The sequence below is a fragment of the Euprymna scolopes genome, chromosome 14 (assembly GCF_053919585.1).
Source record: "Euprymna scolopes isolate OS-2025 chromosome 14, ASM5391958v1, whole genome shotgun sequence".
Taxonomy (NCBI): domain Eukaryota; kingdom Metazoa; phylum Mollusca; class Cephalopoda; order Sepiida; family Sepiolidae; genus Euprymna; species Euprymna scolopes.
The window spans coordinates 160,408,173-160,424,875 of record NC_136495.1 but is presented as its reverse complement, the minus strand read 5'-3'; the positions used below and the strand labels follow the sequence as shown (position 1 = coordinate 160,424,875).

Sequence of the window (16,703 nt, the reverse complement as noted above, 5' to 3'; positions counted from 1 at the left end):
ACACTCGTTTAAAATGGCACAGCTACAGCAACACTGAATCTCTTTATAGATAAATTCATGTTATCGAAGGCGGAGCTAAAATCTGCTAAAAAATGTCTAAACTATGTGTCATTATCGAGGATGTCAATAGATTGAATGAGACATAACGACCGATCAGCTCCTTTAAAAATGGCGTCTTTATTTGCATCTCACAAACATGAGTACACCGGTAAGGGGGCGTAACTCCAGCCGGTGAAAACTCTTGTTCAGTTCCTCATGCAACATCTTCCCTTTTCTCAATAATAAAAACAGAAGATAAAGACAAAAAAAAAAAAAAAAAAACACAACAAAAAGTCTGATAAGAATTAAAACAGTCTACAAAACACAGTGATCTAGGCATTCCTTGGGCTGACTACTCTCCTACCTAACAGGGATTATTCTGCCCTTTCACTTATGTTGTGAAATCCTTGAATCTCACAGGATCTCTTATTATTCTTCCTGACCGTGTTGTCCGCAACCTTTCTGGACTTGGTTTTGTTGGGGATGGGGTCGGGTTGAGGTTTTCTCTTATTTCACCTTCATATTGAGGTGGTTCTGAGTTACATATCTCTTCTGTACTCTGCCCTGTATTCTTGGGTAACTCGCTCTGCACTTCATATGGCTGGTGTATTCCTGATGTGAGTGGGGGTGTCTCTGCAGTTTTCTTCAAATCTACTCTATTCCGTCGATATAAGTCCCCATCCACTTTTACATGGTATGATCGCTCATCCAGTCTCCTCCATACAACAGCTTTCCTTCACTCTTTTTGACCATTTATGTGTGGTTTCATCCGTACTACATCTCCAGGATACAATGGTTTAAGTGGTTTTACTTTGTGGTTGAAAGAATGTTCTTGCCTCCTGCGGTCTTGCTTCACTGATTTTCTCAGATTTTTGGGCAATTCTGGCTTAAGTAAATCCTCCCTGCTTGGGAGAAGTGTTTTTGTTCTTTTTGACATCAGCTTCTGAGCTGGTGATAAGAGACCTTTGGCTGGCGTATTCCTGTGATCCAACATTGCTAGGTATGGATCAGCCTTATCGTCCATCGCTTTCTGGAAAAGGTTCTTTGCCATCTTTACCGCAGATTCCACTTTGCCATTTGCCTTGCTATTGTATGGACTGACAGGTGTATGTGTAAGACACCACTTTTTTGCAAAGGTAGAAAATTCCTGGCTACTAAACTGAGGCCCATTATCAGTTACGACCTGATCTGGTATTCCATGTCGTGCAAAATGGTGTTTAAGTTTAGTTATCACTGTCTTTGCTTGTGTATTGAGAAGATGATCGATTTCCCAGAAGTTACTCATATAATCAACTGTGCACAGATAGTCTCTATCTGCAAACTTAAAGAGATCTACTCCCAATTTCGCCCAGGGTCTGTCAAGAACTTCATGGACCATTAATGGTTCTGCCGGGTTGGCCACTTCATATTTTCTACATGTGGGGCACTTTGACACATAGTCTTTGATGTCACTGTCCATATTTGGCCAATACAAGCATTCTCTTGCTCTTCTGCAACATCCTTCTACTCCCAGGTGTGTGGAATGCAGCTTTTCTTTCAACACTGCCTGCTGTGTCAGTGGAACCACTACCCGGTTTCCTCTGAAAATTAAACCATCTTGCACCGTCATTTCATTCCGCATGTTAAAATATGGTCTCATCTCTGGGTCAAGATGTATTTTTTCTTCTGGCCATCCTTCCAGAATTACTTGCTGTAACTGCTGCATGCTTCTGTCTTCCTTCGTGGCTGAGCGCAGTTCAAGCAGCCTTCTCTCTGTTACAGGAATATATTCTGCTTCCTTGACATCATCTTCATCGTCCATATCTTCACTGCTCAATGCATAAATGTATGCTCTTGATAGCGTGTCTGCAAGGAACATTTTCTTACCTGGATGGTACAGAACTGTAGCATCGTAAGCCTGTAGTCGCATCAGCATGTTTTGAAGTTGTTTGGGGCACTTCACCAATTCTTTTTTCATAATCACCTCCAGTGGCTTATGATCGGTTAGCACTGTTATCTGTCGACCAAACGTATATTGATGAAACCGTTCACATGCGTAGACTACTGCTAGTAGTTCCTTTTCAATCTGTGCATACCGAGTTTCTGTGTCGGTCAGTGCATGGCTGGTATAGGCTAGGGGTTGACTTTCTTGTAGTAGTGCAGCCCCCATGCCCTTCTCACTTGCATCGCATTGGATGACCAAAGATTTGTTGGGGTCATAGTATCTCAACACTGGTGCCTCACTCACTAACTCTTTAATTTTCCCAAAAGCCTCTTCATGGATTTAGGACCATGTTCATGGCACATCTGCCTTCACTAAATTTCGAATTGGGGCCATCACATCAGATATGTGTGGTAGAAATTTTGCCAGGTAATTCATGAATCCAACCAATCGTTGCACTCCTTTCACATCTGTTGGACACGGCATCTCTTTTATGGCTCTTACCTTCCCAGGATCAGGAAGTAAACCATCACTGGTTATTATGTGTCCCAGGAAAGATATAGACGTTTGTCGTAAGTTCAATTTTCCAGCATTCAATCGCATCCCGCGATCACGACATCTCTGCAACAGTTTCCTGAGTTTTAGGTCATGATCAATTGTTGCTTCTTCCATCGTTTTACCCTTCCCAATCACCAGAAGATCATCCGCTTTGTTAACCACCCCCTCCAAATCGGACACATTGTTAAAAAGGGTCTTTTGAAATATCTTTGGAGCTGGAGAAATACCGAAAGGTAAAACCTTCCACTGGAACCTACTGTATGGTGTAGCAAATGTTGTTAAGCGACTGCTGACTTCGTCTAATTTTACATGCCAGAATCCATCTCGTAGATCCAGGGTAGAAAATACCTTGCTGTCAGCCAGTTCTGGTAGTAAATCGTCCAGTGTAGGTAACTGAAAATGTTCCCTCTTCAGAGCTTTATTCAGTGGTCTTGGGTCTATACATATCCGCAGGCTTCCATTTTTCTTAGTTACCAGTGCTAACGCACTTACCCATGGTGTTGGGTCGCTCGCTGGTTCAATAACATTCTTCTTAACCAGTTTTTCCAACTCGACTTTTAGCTTGTCTTTAAGTGCCACTGGTATTCTCCGTGTTGCTGCAACATTTGGTGTTACTCCTGGATCCACCTGCAAATGTACCTCTCCTGGTAATTGACCCAATTCTTCCTTGAATACATCTCTGAAGTCATTGATAATGCTGTCCGAGTACTGGGTGCTGGATTCATTCATTTGGGAAACTTTGGCGACCATTTTGAATTTGTCGTTATTGATTGTGACGAGTTCCATTTTCTGGATTGCATTTGCTCCCAGTAAGGGATGGAAATCCTCTTTCCCAATGACAAACTTAACTGCATATTTCTGTCCAGTTTTGGGGTTATCATTTTAACTCGACACTCTCCTAACGGCTTCACTTCTGCTCCATTCCACATGACAAGGGTCTTATTTAAATGTTCCAGTGTTTTTCCAATCACGTGTTTCACATTCAATATGTTCACGGACGCTCCACTATCGAGCTGAAAAGCAATTGGGTTTCCTTTCACCATCATTTCCGCCTTTATCACCTCTTGACTCACAGCATTCACCTTTTCCTTAATCGTTATGTTGTCTACCTGTCCATAGTCTGAACTACTACTGTCGTTTTCCTGGTCCTCATATTGGGTTTTGACAGCCTGCACCTTCTTTTTCCTTGATACTTTGCATTTCGCGGCAAAGTAGTTTTTCCTATTACATTGATAAAAGGTCTTGCCAAATGCAGGACATAACTCTTTTCTCGGTCCATGCCGCAGTGCACACGCCAGCAATCTCTGTCAGTTTGTGCCGATGTCTTTCTCCTTGGTTTAAAATCAACCTTATTCACTCCTTCAGGCCTTAGGATTCTGGACTGGACCGTGGCATTTTCAGCCAGCTTACAAATGTCAATACATTTTTGTAAGTCTAACTGTCTTATTTTCAATAATTCAGCTTGTGTCTGGGGGTTGTGTATTCCCAGCACTACCTGATCTCTGAGTACTGATGAAACGCAATTGTCACAAAAATTGCACGTTTTTACTAACGTCCGAAGTGCCGTAATAAAGGATTCCACAGTCTCTGATCCTCCTTGCTTTCTAGAATGAAATACGTAACACTCGTAGGTTTCATTCGTTTCCCCTATAGCGTATTTATCGAATGCCTAAATAATTTCAGTGGGTGTTCTTTCATCCTCAGGTGTTAGAAATTGAAATCCGTAGTAAACTTTCAATGCGTCATCTCCCAACGTGTGAAGCAAAAGTGCCGTTTGATATTGTAATGACTGTCTCGTCAAACACGTAATAATGGCGTAGTTATGCCATTTCAGTTTAAACAACTTCCAGTTCGCCGATAAATTATCTTTCATACATAAGGGCGCTGGTAGTCTTATGCCAGCCACTGGTCTGTTTGTTTCTTCCATGCTTCCTTCCGGCATTTTTTTTTCTCCACATGACGTACGTACGAATTACAATTTTAAACAAGAACAATAAAGTTACTTATCTGTTTCTGCAAATAACTTTCCGCTTCTTATCCTTTTGTACATCTTACTTAGACATATCTTTATCCCACTCGCGGCCACCATGTGTCATTATCGAGGATGTCAATAGATTGAATAAGACATAACGACAGATCAGCTTCTATAAAAATGGCGTCTTTATTTACATCTCACAAACATGAGTACACCGGTAAGGGGGCGTAACTCCAGCCGGTGAAAACTCTTGTTCAGTCCCTCATGCAGCAAACTAAACACTATTGTGCCTCGGATTTGGATTGATCCTCTCTCTCCAATACATCTAATTCAACTTTACAAAGTTTTTCATTATTTCTTATAACTAGCACTTATATTTTACGTATGAAACTGGAAGATACCCCAATACAGTTTCCTTCAGTTATAATCTATTTATTTATTTTACTTTTCAGATTAGAATGTCAGTAAAAACACAACGTTCAGTTTTAACCCATGGCCCACAAAATTTGCTGATCCACCTTGTCATTTGGATGAAACAGCACCTCCAACTTCACGACAACTCACCCAGTTTAGTTATTTCCTCGAAAACAGTTATCCTCACTTAAAAAATAGTGAGATTTCTAAGTTAATTGCCAAGGAAATAATTAGTATTTGGCAAGCAGTCAATCCACAATTGCCCTTGTTAAGGTAAAATCATATAAGAGAGAAGGTCAATATATTTTGCTATAAGAGAGCCAAACAGATTGACAGGAAATCTCTTGCAGCAATCAAAGTGAAAAGAATGAAAGAACAGCTAGACAGACTTTTTGATATATCTTCTTGTAGCTGTAAACTTTCTGTAAAGTAAAGTGCAAGACAGAAAATTGTCAAAAAGGCACATAATCTGCACTTGTCCTTCTAACAAGGAGGTATAATTAATTCTATAGATTCACCTGAAATTATGTTCCTTTTTTGTGGAAAATAAAATAATATATTGGTATTTATTATGTAATCTGGCTCTATTATTAAAAATGCAAATGTTCCAATTTTCAGATTCCACTAGAAGAACTGCCATTTACAGCAATTTTTAAATTAATTGATGGAACAACAAAAAGCCTAACAACATTTACTGGTCCTTTGGGGAAACTTTGTATCAATAATTATCAAGATTTGCCTCAAGTAGAATTCTAAAAAATTAGTGTCCCTCCCGATCATCATTATCTGACAGCAGAAGAAACAAATAATTTAAGTGTGAAGACCAGAGGTTACTTTTGATTATAAGGAGAACTTGTTGGAACAAGTTCCCTGTTCTAAGCAAAAACAGCTAGTCTAAATTAAAGGACAGATATTCTCTGACATAGAATGGGGGACATCTCATGAATTAGCCCAGGGAAGGGAAACCTGCTGCCTAAAGGTCGCATGCGGCCTTTTGGGTAACAGTGTGGCCTTTGGTGTAAATATTAATACTTAATTTTGAAAAAATTTAAAATATTACTTTTCCCATAATAATTATACATAAATTTTACACAAACACACATACACACTGAGAGAGAGAGAGAGAGAGAGAGAGAGAGAGAGAGAGAGAGAGAGAGAGAGAGAGAGAGAGAGAGAGAAATAACTGTATTCATTGTTGTCACTCCCAGACAATTAGAATTATTCATTTAATTATTACTTGTACAAAACATTCATTGTTAGAAAGCGGCATATTTCCTATTTTTAGTCATCCCTTCTGAGTTAACATCTTCATTTTGATTAGCGGATCAATCATATCAGCACTTCAAATGTTTGTTCCTTTATATAGCTACTGATGGGATTACTTTTGAAATATATTTGGTCTTATGTGTTGTTTTCACGCTTTTGAAATAATTATTTATGGCAGATTTAGGCCTTCATATTTCTCAACTGGAAGAAAGAGAGACAACTCTGTTGTGAACCTCTGATATGACGATTTAAATTTGCGGTCTTTTTGAATCCTTGCTTAAAAACTTCTTTCATTTAAAAAGTACATGGAATATAAATATGGACAAATTCTTAATAATGAAGAATGGAAGCATCCATTGATTATTATTTTTTATAGGTAAGTGATTTTTTGGAATGTATATATATTTTTATATTCCAAGTAAGTTAAAATTCGTTGAATTTCTTTCAATCTTTTTAAAAGAAAACCGATTTTTAAAAAATTGCATATTTTTCTATTAAACCTTTTATTATTTTAAAATTTGGTCTTCGCTCCTTTTATTGAAAAAAGAAAATGGGGGTTTAAATTACATTTTTCAAATAGTTATAAGCTTCAAAAGACAGTGAGTCTAATTATTTAATTTTTTGTCACTCATTTTTAATGGCGACATCTAACACTGCTAGTCTTGCAGTTAAGCCCGGCAAACTCGAAAGGGAGTTCGACAACTCTAGAAGGGTCACATCACCGTCAAATTGAGTTATTTTGTTAAGAAAAATATATTGAATGAATTGTAGGTATCCCCAAAACAATGTGAAAAACGGAGCGCATATTCCCGTAATGTCAGACTTGTGTTAACTATACAAAGTATGGAAAAGCAGAAGCGACTTAATGATTTTTTAAAACCTTTGTTTATCTTCTTCAAACTGCAATTAATAATTAATCTTTGTTATAATTTTGTTAGGTTTTAAGATTTACACAGTGTAATGATTAATAATATTACAAACATTTTTATATTAAATATGAAATACGGTTTTACTGAATGTTCTTTTTGTTACCTACGGGCTTCCATATTTTGTTCAGTAAAAAGAGATGAACAAAATATGAGGGGGGGGGCTACAAAACGCTTAATATTTGTGCAATATTTTCAAATCTGTTTTAATCTGGCGATAAAATAGCTGACAAGAGCCATGTTTATGTAAAAACTTAATATTTAAAAAAAATTTAAACACAATTAATTAAAAATTTATGTTGTAACGGAACATTTTGAAATAATGGAATTTTAATCGTTTAAATCTTTTAAAAATTAATTAATGTTTATTAAGTTTCTTTTTGTTGACAATTCAACTGATTAGAGTATATATTAATTCGAAAAAACGCTATTTAAAAAAAACATAATATTATATTCATATCATTTTTTTTATTGCAACTTCAAGGTAAAGTTTTGTTCAATACGTGTATATAAACTTTTAAAAAATAAATAATTTTTACTTATTTGAACTCTTATGTTTCATAATAAATAGAAATTTCTATAGATTTAAATGTATTTTGTTCGAATTTCGAAAAAAATAAATGGGGGGGGGCACGCTCTAAAAAATATTTCCCCTCATATATTTTACGGAAACTGCATTTTATATGCAATTTATTTCTAAAATGGATAAGTATCGAAAATTTCACGAAAATCTGACCATTAGTTGATTTTTACTAGATTTATTAAACACGGGTATGTTTTCACGTTCGGAATATCTACTATATGGGGACAAAAATGGATGGTCACGTTCAATGCCGCCAAGACAAAACTGATTTCATTCAATAATTACAAAAAACCTTCTCTACCACCTATAGCAATGGCCAACGACTCTTTATCTGAGAGTACGTCTCTCAAGCTCCTTGGCCTAACGTTCACAGGAAACATGAGTTGGAACAATTACATCGAGGGCATTGCCAGGGCCGCTGCAAGGAAGATGGGCTCTCTCTACCGTGCTAGAAAACTTCTAACACCCGAAAGTATCCTGTACCTCTATAAGGCCACTATTCGCCCATGTATGGAGTATTGCTGTCATATTTGGGCTGGTGCATCGGCTACTAGTCTCTCGCTCCTTGACAGGGTTCAAAAGAGAGTCGCAAATCTGATAGGCCCTAAACTGGCATCTAAGCTTCAGCCTCTGTCCCATCGTCGAAACGTTGCATCCCTCTGCCTATTCTACAAGTATTATAATGGTGAATGCTCTGAAGAACTGCAAGCACTTGTGCCCCCACGACGTGAACACCCTCGACAGACCCGACAAGCTGCAAAATCCCACCCCCACACTGTAGAGATCCCTAGATGTAAAAGATCTTTCTACTCCAGTAGTTTCTTCCCCAGAACTGCTAGACTTTGAAATTCCATTCCACGTCACTGCTTCCCCAACTGTATTGACATGCATAAGTTCAAGTGCAACATGAACTGACATCTCGCTGCCCTAATCCCTACATAGTACCCCAGTAGATGTTTCTCCTGATAGTAGCCCCCTACACCAAAGTGGCAATTTGCCTTGTTTGGGGTGAAAATGTAATAATAAAAAAAAAAAAAAACCTTATTTTAAAGCGCCAATTATGTAAACACGATTTTCGTCTCACAATTTAATTATTTTCGTTCGATGCAAAATTTTTTTAAAGAATTAGTGTGATAAATAGGACAGGAGAACTGAGTAAGCTTAAAGTAAGCTTTATTTCACTAAGAACAACGCGGAGAAGCGAGTCCATGTGTTCTACATTTCATACATAGGATAAAAACTAAAGGGAAATAATTCGCTTCCAGTAAGGGAAGTAATTCGCTTCCGGAAGGCATAGGAGAGAGTTCTTCTTTTGTCAGCACATTCTCCGCCACTCAGAGGAATCCGAGGCCGTATGATGATCTTAGGATGCAGAGTTACCAGGAACTGCAGGAGCGGGTTTTTGTTTAAGCTGCAAAGCAAAAGAGAAAAGAAAAGTTAAAAGCAGATAGTTTTCAGCTAAATATTGGGGGCTTCGACGAACTTTAGTAGAGCGTCGAAGATTCGGCACCTCATTGTCCTCCGATGATCTCCTCTGTGGATCGTCTGATTGGGGAGAAGTAGGAACCAAATTTTCGAGGGGAGAGTTTTCGTGCACTTGTGGCAGGGGGTCCGAATCTGGCTGCTGAGGTACGTCCTGTAGCTGTTGGTTCTCCGGCACGGGATCTATTTCTGCCTCTAGAATGCTCGATCTATCACCCAATGGAGATAAGTGGCGTAGGGACACTGTCGTCTCCCGTCCGTTGTTGAAACGGATATGAGCATAGCTAGAATTGACTTCAAGTAGGTCTACAGGCTCAACTAGGGGTTCGTATTTGCTCCCGCATACATGTCGCTTTAAAAGAACAGATTTAGCATTTGTTAGCCAGGTGGGCATAGAATTTCCAGTGGCTGATTTCCTTTGGAAATTAAAGAGACGTTCGTGAGGAGTGCTGTTCGTAGAGGTGGAAAGCAATGAGCGGATGCTGTGGAGGGCTACATCTAGCACACTTTCCCAATTTGTAACATGAAGATTTCTTGAGTGTAGAGCTAGACTCACTGTTTGCCAGATAATACCGTTATATCTTTCCACTTGTCCATTACCTAGAGGATTGAAGGCAGTTGTTCTGCTAGTAGCAATGCCACGAGAAAGTAAGAATTCTCTTAGTTCGTCTGACATGAAGGCTGTTCCACGATCAAAATGTACAAAGGAAGGATTTCCAAACATGGAGAATAAGCTAATTAGGTGTTTTCGGACAGTAGCAGCTGAGATGTCGGTACAGGGGAAAGCGAAGGGGAAACGAGAGTATTCGTCAACCACTGTCAGAAGGTACCAGTTGTGAGAATTTGAGGGTAACGGCCCCTTGAAGTCCACGCTTATTCTTTCGAATGGTTGACTTGCTTTAATGAGAATCTGAGGTGCCAACTTAAAGAACCTAGGTTTTACTTCAGAACATACCCGGCAAGTCTTCGAAACAGCTCTCACCTCCTCCACAGAGTACGGCAGATTTTTGGTTTTGATGAAATGTAGCATCCTGGTTACCCCCGGATGGCATAAGTCTGTGTGTAATGAGTGTAATTTGTCAGCGGAGGTGGCGGAAGAACAAATTCGAGACAGGGTGTCTGCAGTAACATTTTGTTTCCCTGGTCGATAGGCAATATCATAGCTAAAACAGGCAAGTTCTAACTTCCATCTTGTTATCTTTTCATTTTTTATTTTGCTCTTTCCTTTAGGGTCGAACATAAAAGAGACAGACTTTTGGTTAGTGGTTAGCTTAAAATGCTTCCCGAGCAGTAAATGTCGCCATTTTCGGATCGCCTCCACAATTGCATAGGCCTCCTTTTCCACTGAAGAGTGCTTTTGCTCGGCGGAGGTTAATGTTCTGGAAAAGAAGGCCACTGGCCGAGAGTTCTGGGTCAGAGAGGCAGCGATGGCATGTTCCGAGGCATCAGTTTCAACCTCAAGGGGAAGAGAGGAGTCTATGGCTACTAGAGAGGATTTAGCAATATCTTTCTTTAGGTCCCTAAAGGCGTCGGTTTGTTCTTTAGAGAGGGGAAAGTTGGTAATCTTAGTTAGGGGATGTAGTTTCTCAGAGAAGTTAAATATCCACTTTGAATAGTGGGAGAACATTCCCATAGCTCGTCGAAGAGAAGGAGAATCCTGAGGGACAGGCAAGTCCATCAACCCTTTAAGCCTGTCAGTGTCTGGTTTTACCGAACCTTTGTTTATTGTATAGCCGAGCAAGTCTACTGAAACAAGAGAGTAGTGACACTTGCTTTCATTCAGTGTCAGTCCATATTTCTCTACAGCCTTCATAAAACATTTTAAATTAGCATCATGATCTGCCTGATTTTCTCCACAAACTGTAACATTGTCGATGTAGGCGAAGGTTCCTCGGAGGTCTTCTCGTTTGATGATATCGTCGATTACTCGTTGGAAGCTAGCTACTCCATTGGTTACTCCAAACGGAATTCGCCGAAACTGGTACAGGGATCCAGAAGCTTCGAAGGCTGTGTATTTTCGTTCTTCCGGCTTGATTGCAACTTGATGATAAGCACTAGTTAGATCAAGAGTGCTAAACACTTGATAAGTGGCAATCTCATTTACCATGTCCTCCATTCGAGGAAGAGGATAGGCATCTAGGAGAGTGAAACGGTTTATCGTTTGAGAGTAATCCACAACAAGTCTCTTCTTGTGATTCTCAGGAGTCACTACGAGCGTTTGGGCTCGCCATGGAGATTGAGAGGGCTCTATAATACCTTCCTTTAGCATGCGGGTTATTTCCGATTTAATAAATTTAGCATCTGGTAGGGTATGTCTCCTGAATTTAACCGCAATTGGGCGACAGTCTGGGGTTAAGTTTGTAAAGAGAGACGGGTAAGGGACATTTTTAATGGCGGTAAGCCCACAAACAGTGAGAGGGGGGAGGGGTCCTCCAAAAGGTATTTCTACCGACGAGTGTTGGTTCAGAAATGTATGTCCGAGAATTACATCACTGCACAGGTTGGCCATAATCGATAACTTGACATTACCGTACTCCCTTCCATTCAGACCCAGAGATACAACAAAATGACCGAAAGTAGAGGACGAATGAGAACTGCTAGCCATCAAAATCTTCTCGGAACTTGGCAGGACCATTAACCCGAGTACCTTAACTTTGTCAGGATGGATAAAATTTTCTGAGCTCCCAGTATCGATGAGTATCCTCATGGGTTCACCTTTGATTTTTCCCCATAAGGACAAATGAGAGAGACTCTCCGAAAAGTTAAGAGAAGGAACTGACGAAGCAAGAAGAGACTCACCGTAGTTTATAGCAGCAGCAGCAGCAGCAGCAGCAGCCGTTGGCGATCTGCAGACACGAGCGAAATGCCCTTTCTTCTTACAGTTTTTGCAAAAAGAATTTCTGGCGGTGCACCTCGCCCGGTCATGCCTTGGGTTTCCACAGAAGAAGCATTTCTGTCCTGAGAGTGACGCTACTGTGGGTTGCTCCTCGCATCTAGACTGGTTGTCGTCTTCTTCCGTTCCGACTGCAGATATCGATGCAGTCAAGGAGTCCGACTGAGCGTACGATGACAACTGTTTTTGAGCTGTCTCGAGCATGAGAGCCTGGTCGAACGCAGTATGCAGGTCGAGTTTCTTGTTCTCCAGGAGCCTCTGTCTGATGTGGGATGACTCGATTCCGTTTATGAATGCATCCCTGATGTATTCATCCCTCGCTTGTATTGCCGACACAGCCTGAAAGTCACAATCCTTAGCAAGTTCTTTTAAGGACTGTAAATACTGGTCCACGCTTTCGTTTCTTTGTTGACGACGAGTTGCCAGTAAATGACGACAGAAGATGCTGTTTTTAGGTTGAACAAAAACCTCTTCTAGGGTGTTCATAGGTGTCTGGTAGTCATTAACGTCAGAAATGTGTTTATAAATCGCTGGAGACACCAGGTTGATTAATAAATTGAGTTTTAACTCGTCTGTCAGTTGCGGACCACTAACCGCCTCGATAAATATAACAAACGACTTCTTCCAGTGTCGCCATATATCGGCTGCGTCCGCCTTTGTGGGTTCCAAATCAAGGCGTTTGGGTTTCAGGTACTTCTCCATAGTTCTTTAGTGAAATAAATTGTGATAAATAGGACAGGAGAACTGAGTAAGCTTAAAGTAAGCTTTATTTCACTAAGAACAATGCGGAGAAGCGAGTCCACGTGTTCTACATTTCATACATAGGATAAAAACTAAAGGGAAATAATTCGCTTCCGGTAAGGGAAGTAATTCGCTTCCGGAAGGCATAGGAGAGAGTTCTTCTTTTGTCAGCACAATTAGGTATTTTTTTAGATTAGGTCCACCTCCACAATTTTCTTTTAAATGACGACTTGTAAAAGTTTTCTACTATGCTGAATACGGAAATCGCATTTAAATTTTGCAGAAATAAGTAGTTATCGAGATATAAAAAGCTGTCTTATGCATTGTATTCTTTGGTGTGCATCGTTTTTATGCGCGCGCGGCATAAAAATATCTACGTGCGTAACAAAGATGGCCGCCACAGAATACAATGCAATAGTACAACTTTTTATATCTCGATAACTAATTATTTCTGCAAAATTTCAAGGCGATTTTCGTATTCAGCATGGCCGAAAATCTATTAAAGTCGTCATTTAAAAGAAAATTGTGGAGGTGGACCTAATTTGAAAATTTACCAAAAATTATTACTTCTTTTAAATGGTGCAAAAGTTATATTGGTAATATTAATTTATAATAAAGTTACATCGTTTTACATATAGGGTGAGGTAATTCTGTGGTGACTTTTGACAGTCCCTAGAGATCGCTGACATGGGTTTGATTATTAAATTCGTTGTCAGCGACTTCGAATATTCCTAAAAAACAACAAAAAACAAAACAAATTAGAATGTGTCATGCCGCATTAAGCATGTATGTGTAATAATAAGACAGGAACACGTGTGTTTGGTTGTGAGAAAGGAACTGAATGATGGCGCCTGCTTTATTGATCGATTGCTATGCGCATGCTTGAGTGCATACAAAAGTTGGATCAGGAAACCGAGATGAAAGGGTCCATATAAAAATAGCTGAAACGAAAGGCGATATCATTACATCTCCCTTTCTCTGAAAACAAAGATGACTTATGCATTTTTTTTTTTTTTTTTTTTTTTTTTACACAGTGATCACCACTTATCAAGGCCCGGATGCCACTCAGGGATAAGGGTTATTGCAAGTACATTACGTTAGTGTGGAGATTTGATGAAGTGTTTACTTAAGGGGGCGGTTCATTAGGAATTTGTTAACATTAGACTTGAAGACATCCAAGTTGTAGTCCGGAGGGAAGCAGGCAGACGGAACAGAGTTCCACAGGCGTGCAGTTCTAAGAAAGAAGCTTTGTTCATGGAATCCACGTTTTGATTTAGACACAGATATAGAGTGGAGGAAATTTTTCACAGTTGATTCAGCTAGACGGGTGTTTTTCATGAAAGATTGGCGAGGGGGGACCAGGGATTGGAGTTCAGACGAGCACCTGCCATGAAAATAACGATAAAACAAGGATAGGCTCGCAACGTCTCTTCTGTGGGAGAGGGGTTGCAGGGTAGAGAAAAGGGCATCCCCCACTAAGCCACGAAGTCTATTTTGTACTCTGTCAAGGCATGATAGGCTGTTTTTGGCAGCTCCTGCCCAGATATGGCAACAGTATTCCATCCTTGGACGTACTTGGCTTTTATATAGATAGAGAATTGCATCAGTAGTGAGATATCTTCTGGAGCGGTAGAAGGATCCCACCATCTTTCCAGCGACCTTGGCAACAGACTTGATGTACGTGTTCCATTTCAGATCAGGAGTAAAGGTCAAACCCAGAAGCTTGTCAAAACACGGGGCCTCACCCAGACGAGAGCCATCCATCACAATTGATGCCAGCTGGGGATCAGAGCGTTGATGATGTAAGGATAGGAGTTTGGTTTTGGATGCATTAAAGGTAACTAGCCACGTCTTCCCCCACTGAACAACGCGCTCGAGATCAGAGGAGAGAGAATCAGAGAGAACTTTGTCATATACAGCCTTTGATGTGTTGCCGTAGATGGTCGTGTCATCAGCATAGATGTCAACGAATGATTTAAGTATGTGTTTAGGGAGGTCATTGATGTAGATGTAAAACAAAACAAAGGTCATTGATGTAGATGTAAAACAAAACAAAGAAAATGGAGAGACTGGTTCAGGGTAGACTGCCTGAACAGCTGCAGCGAAGCAGGGGATTATTCTGCCCCATGAGATGCTTGTTGGGAGGTTATGAGTGCTTGCTCATCACAAGTTCATTTTTGATGGTGGTCGTACCACCCTACCACTACGGGTACATTTTTGAGTGTCATTTGATATGTTTGGGGATGCACACACAAGTGGATCCACAGACGTCGCACATTTTTGTGGAGCTGTGTTAGGGAGGTCTTGCAATGTTTGTGGGGTAGGCGTCACTGGAATACCTCTTATGTGTTGTCGGTTTCTTCACAGCACATGCCCATTGACATTCTCCAGGAGATAGGAGTAGTGACCATCTACCTGGGATACCACAGTCGCTGGGTCCCAGCTTCCAGACACAGGATTCTGTACCCTTACCCGTTGACCATGGTATAGGGGTGGTAGATCTTCCTTAAGTGCATGTCGGTCAAAATACCTCTTTTGGTTCTGCTGGCGTTGTTGGAATACGCTGTATATCTGATCCTGATCATGGTTGTCGTTTCTGATTTTGGTGATCAGTGGAGATTGGATTCGTCTACCCATGAGTAGTTGTGCAGGGCTTGGTATGACACTTGAAATTGGGGTGCAGCGCCAGTGCAGCAGTGCGATCTCAGGAGTTGTTCCCGACTGTTTGGCTTCCTTGAGAATATTCTTGATTCAACATGTTGGCCGTCTCTCTTGCTGCGATCTCCACGGAGCCTCTTCGTGAATGTCGCTACTTGGCTCAACGTCGCTGTCTTCCTCTGATGACACCACTACCGGCCGCACATCAAGGATGTGTCGAGGGATGCCGTCGATAGATACATTGTTTGGAGACTGGACACTTGTCACAATGCCCCTCCCTCAGCGTGTGGTACAGCAAGCATCAGGCATTTTGATCCACATTTCCTCTCCCACTCGTACAGTCACTCGCTTCTTGCCTTCCTCCATGGGTACCTGTGCAGTTCGGGGATGCTGCCACTCGTACTTGAAGACTGCCCTCTGTGGCACTGACTCCACTTTTTGCCCTGACTTTGGAGCCATATTATACCAGAAGACAGCTTCTGGCAGCAAAATCTGGCTCCTTTCAGCTATAGCCTTAATGGTCCTGTGATGCCGCTCCACAATTCCGTTTCTGCCTGGTCTATATGCAGCCCTGAAATAGCGCCGCACTCCCCACTTATCCAACACATTCTCCATGGCAGCTGAGCTAAAGGCAGTTCCATTGTCCATTAGCACTTCCGTCACTGGACCCCTCTCCAAAAACACCTCTTCCAAGACCTTTGCAATTTCACCTGCATTTTCTGCCTTGATTTCCCTCCAAATGGCTACTCTTCCTGGTCCACAGTCGACCATTGACAGATACGGCCTCTGTAGATAATGCGTTACGTCTATCGCCAACCTGCTCCAGTTCTCTGCCACCTGAACCTCACCAGCTTCGTGTCTACTCGGCGCAGGGTCGATTGATTGACACCGGCTGCATCTCTCAACTACTGTCCTAACTGCCTCCTTTGTGATTCTGGGGTCCACCTTCCTGGCCAAGAACAAGGTTCTATCCACTCCAAAATGGTGCATGTCATGCAAATCCTTCAGAGTGTCTTCATTCAAACAACATATTGCAACAGCCGCCTCATTCGGCGCCTTTAGCCAAGTCTTCCGCACCCTTGTCATCACATCTGCTCTGCTCTTTGCTGAAGGAACGAGAGTGACCGTAAGTTGAAGATCAAATTCCCTAATCAGCTCCCTTAACATCATCAATCGACACTTTACTAGCATCTTGGCAGCGCCTTTCGTCTTCACCCTCCTTTCTCCTGTAGCTTCGAACTGGATCC

General features: G+C 41.0%; 1 protein-coding gene across 1 annotated transcript; it reads right to left on the bottom strand.

The window, feature by feature from the left end:
- Positions 1 to 11,761: 11,761 nt before the first annotated feature.
- On the bottom strand, positions 11,762 to 12,759 carry LOC145292831 (uncharacterized). The gene is made up of 2 exons (XM_080138874.1): positions 11,964 to 12,759; positions 11,762 to 11,811 (listed from the first exon to the last, which is right to left on the bottom strand). Exons 1-2 carry the CDS (start codon positions 12,757 to 12,759, stop codon positions 11,762 to 11,764), a joined length of 846 nt encoding a protein of 281 aa, XP_079995000.1.
- Positions 12,760 to 16,703: the final 3,944 nt, after the last annotated feature.

What these genes read in the sequence shown, in the direction of transcription:
- LOC145292831 (XM_080138874.1), bottom strand. Translation starts at nt 12,759, where the DNA reads ATGGAGAAGTACCTGAAACCCAAACGCCTTGATTTGGAACCCACAAAG. An exon ending in TGCTGCTGCTATAAACTACG is followed by an intron (nt 11,812 to 11,963) that starts GTGAGTCTCTTC and finishes GACAAAGTTAAG; the next exon opens with GTACTCGGGTTAATGGTCCT.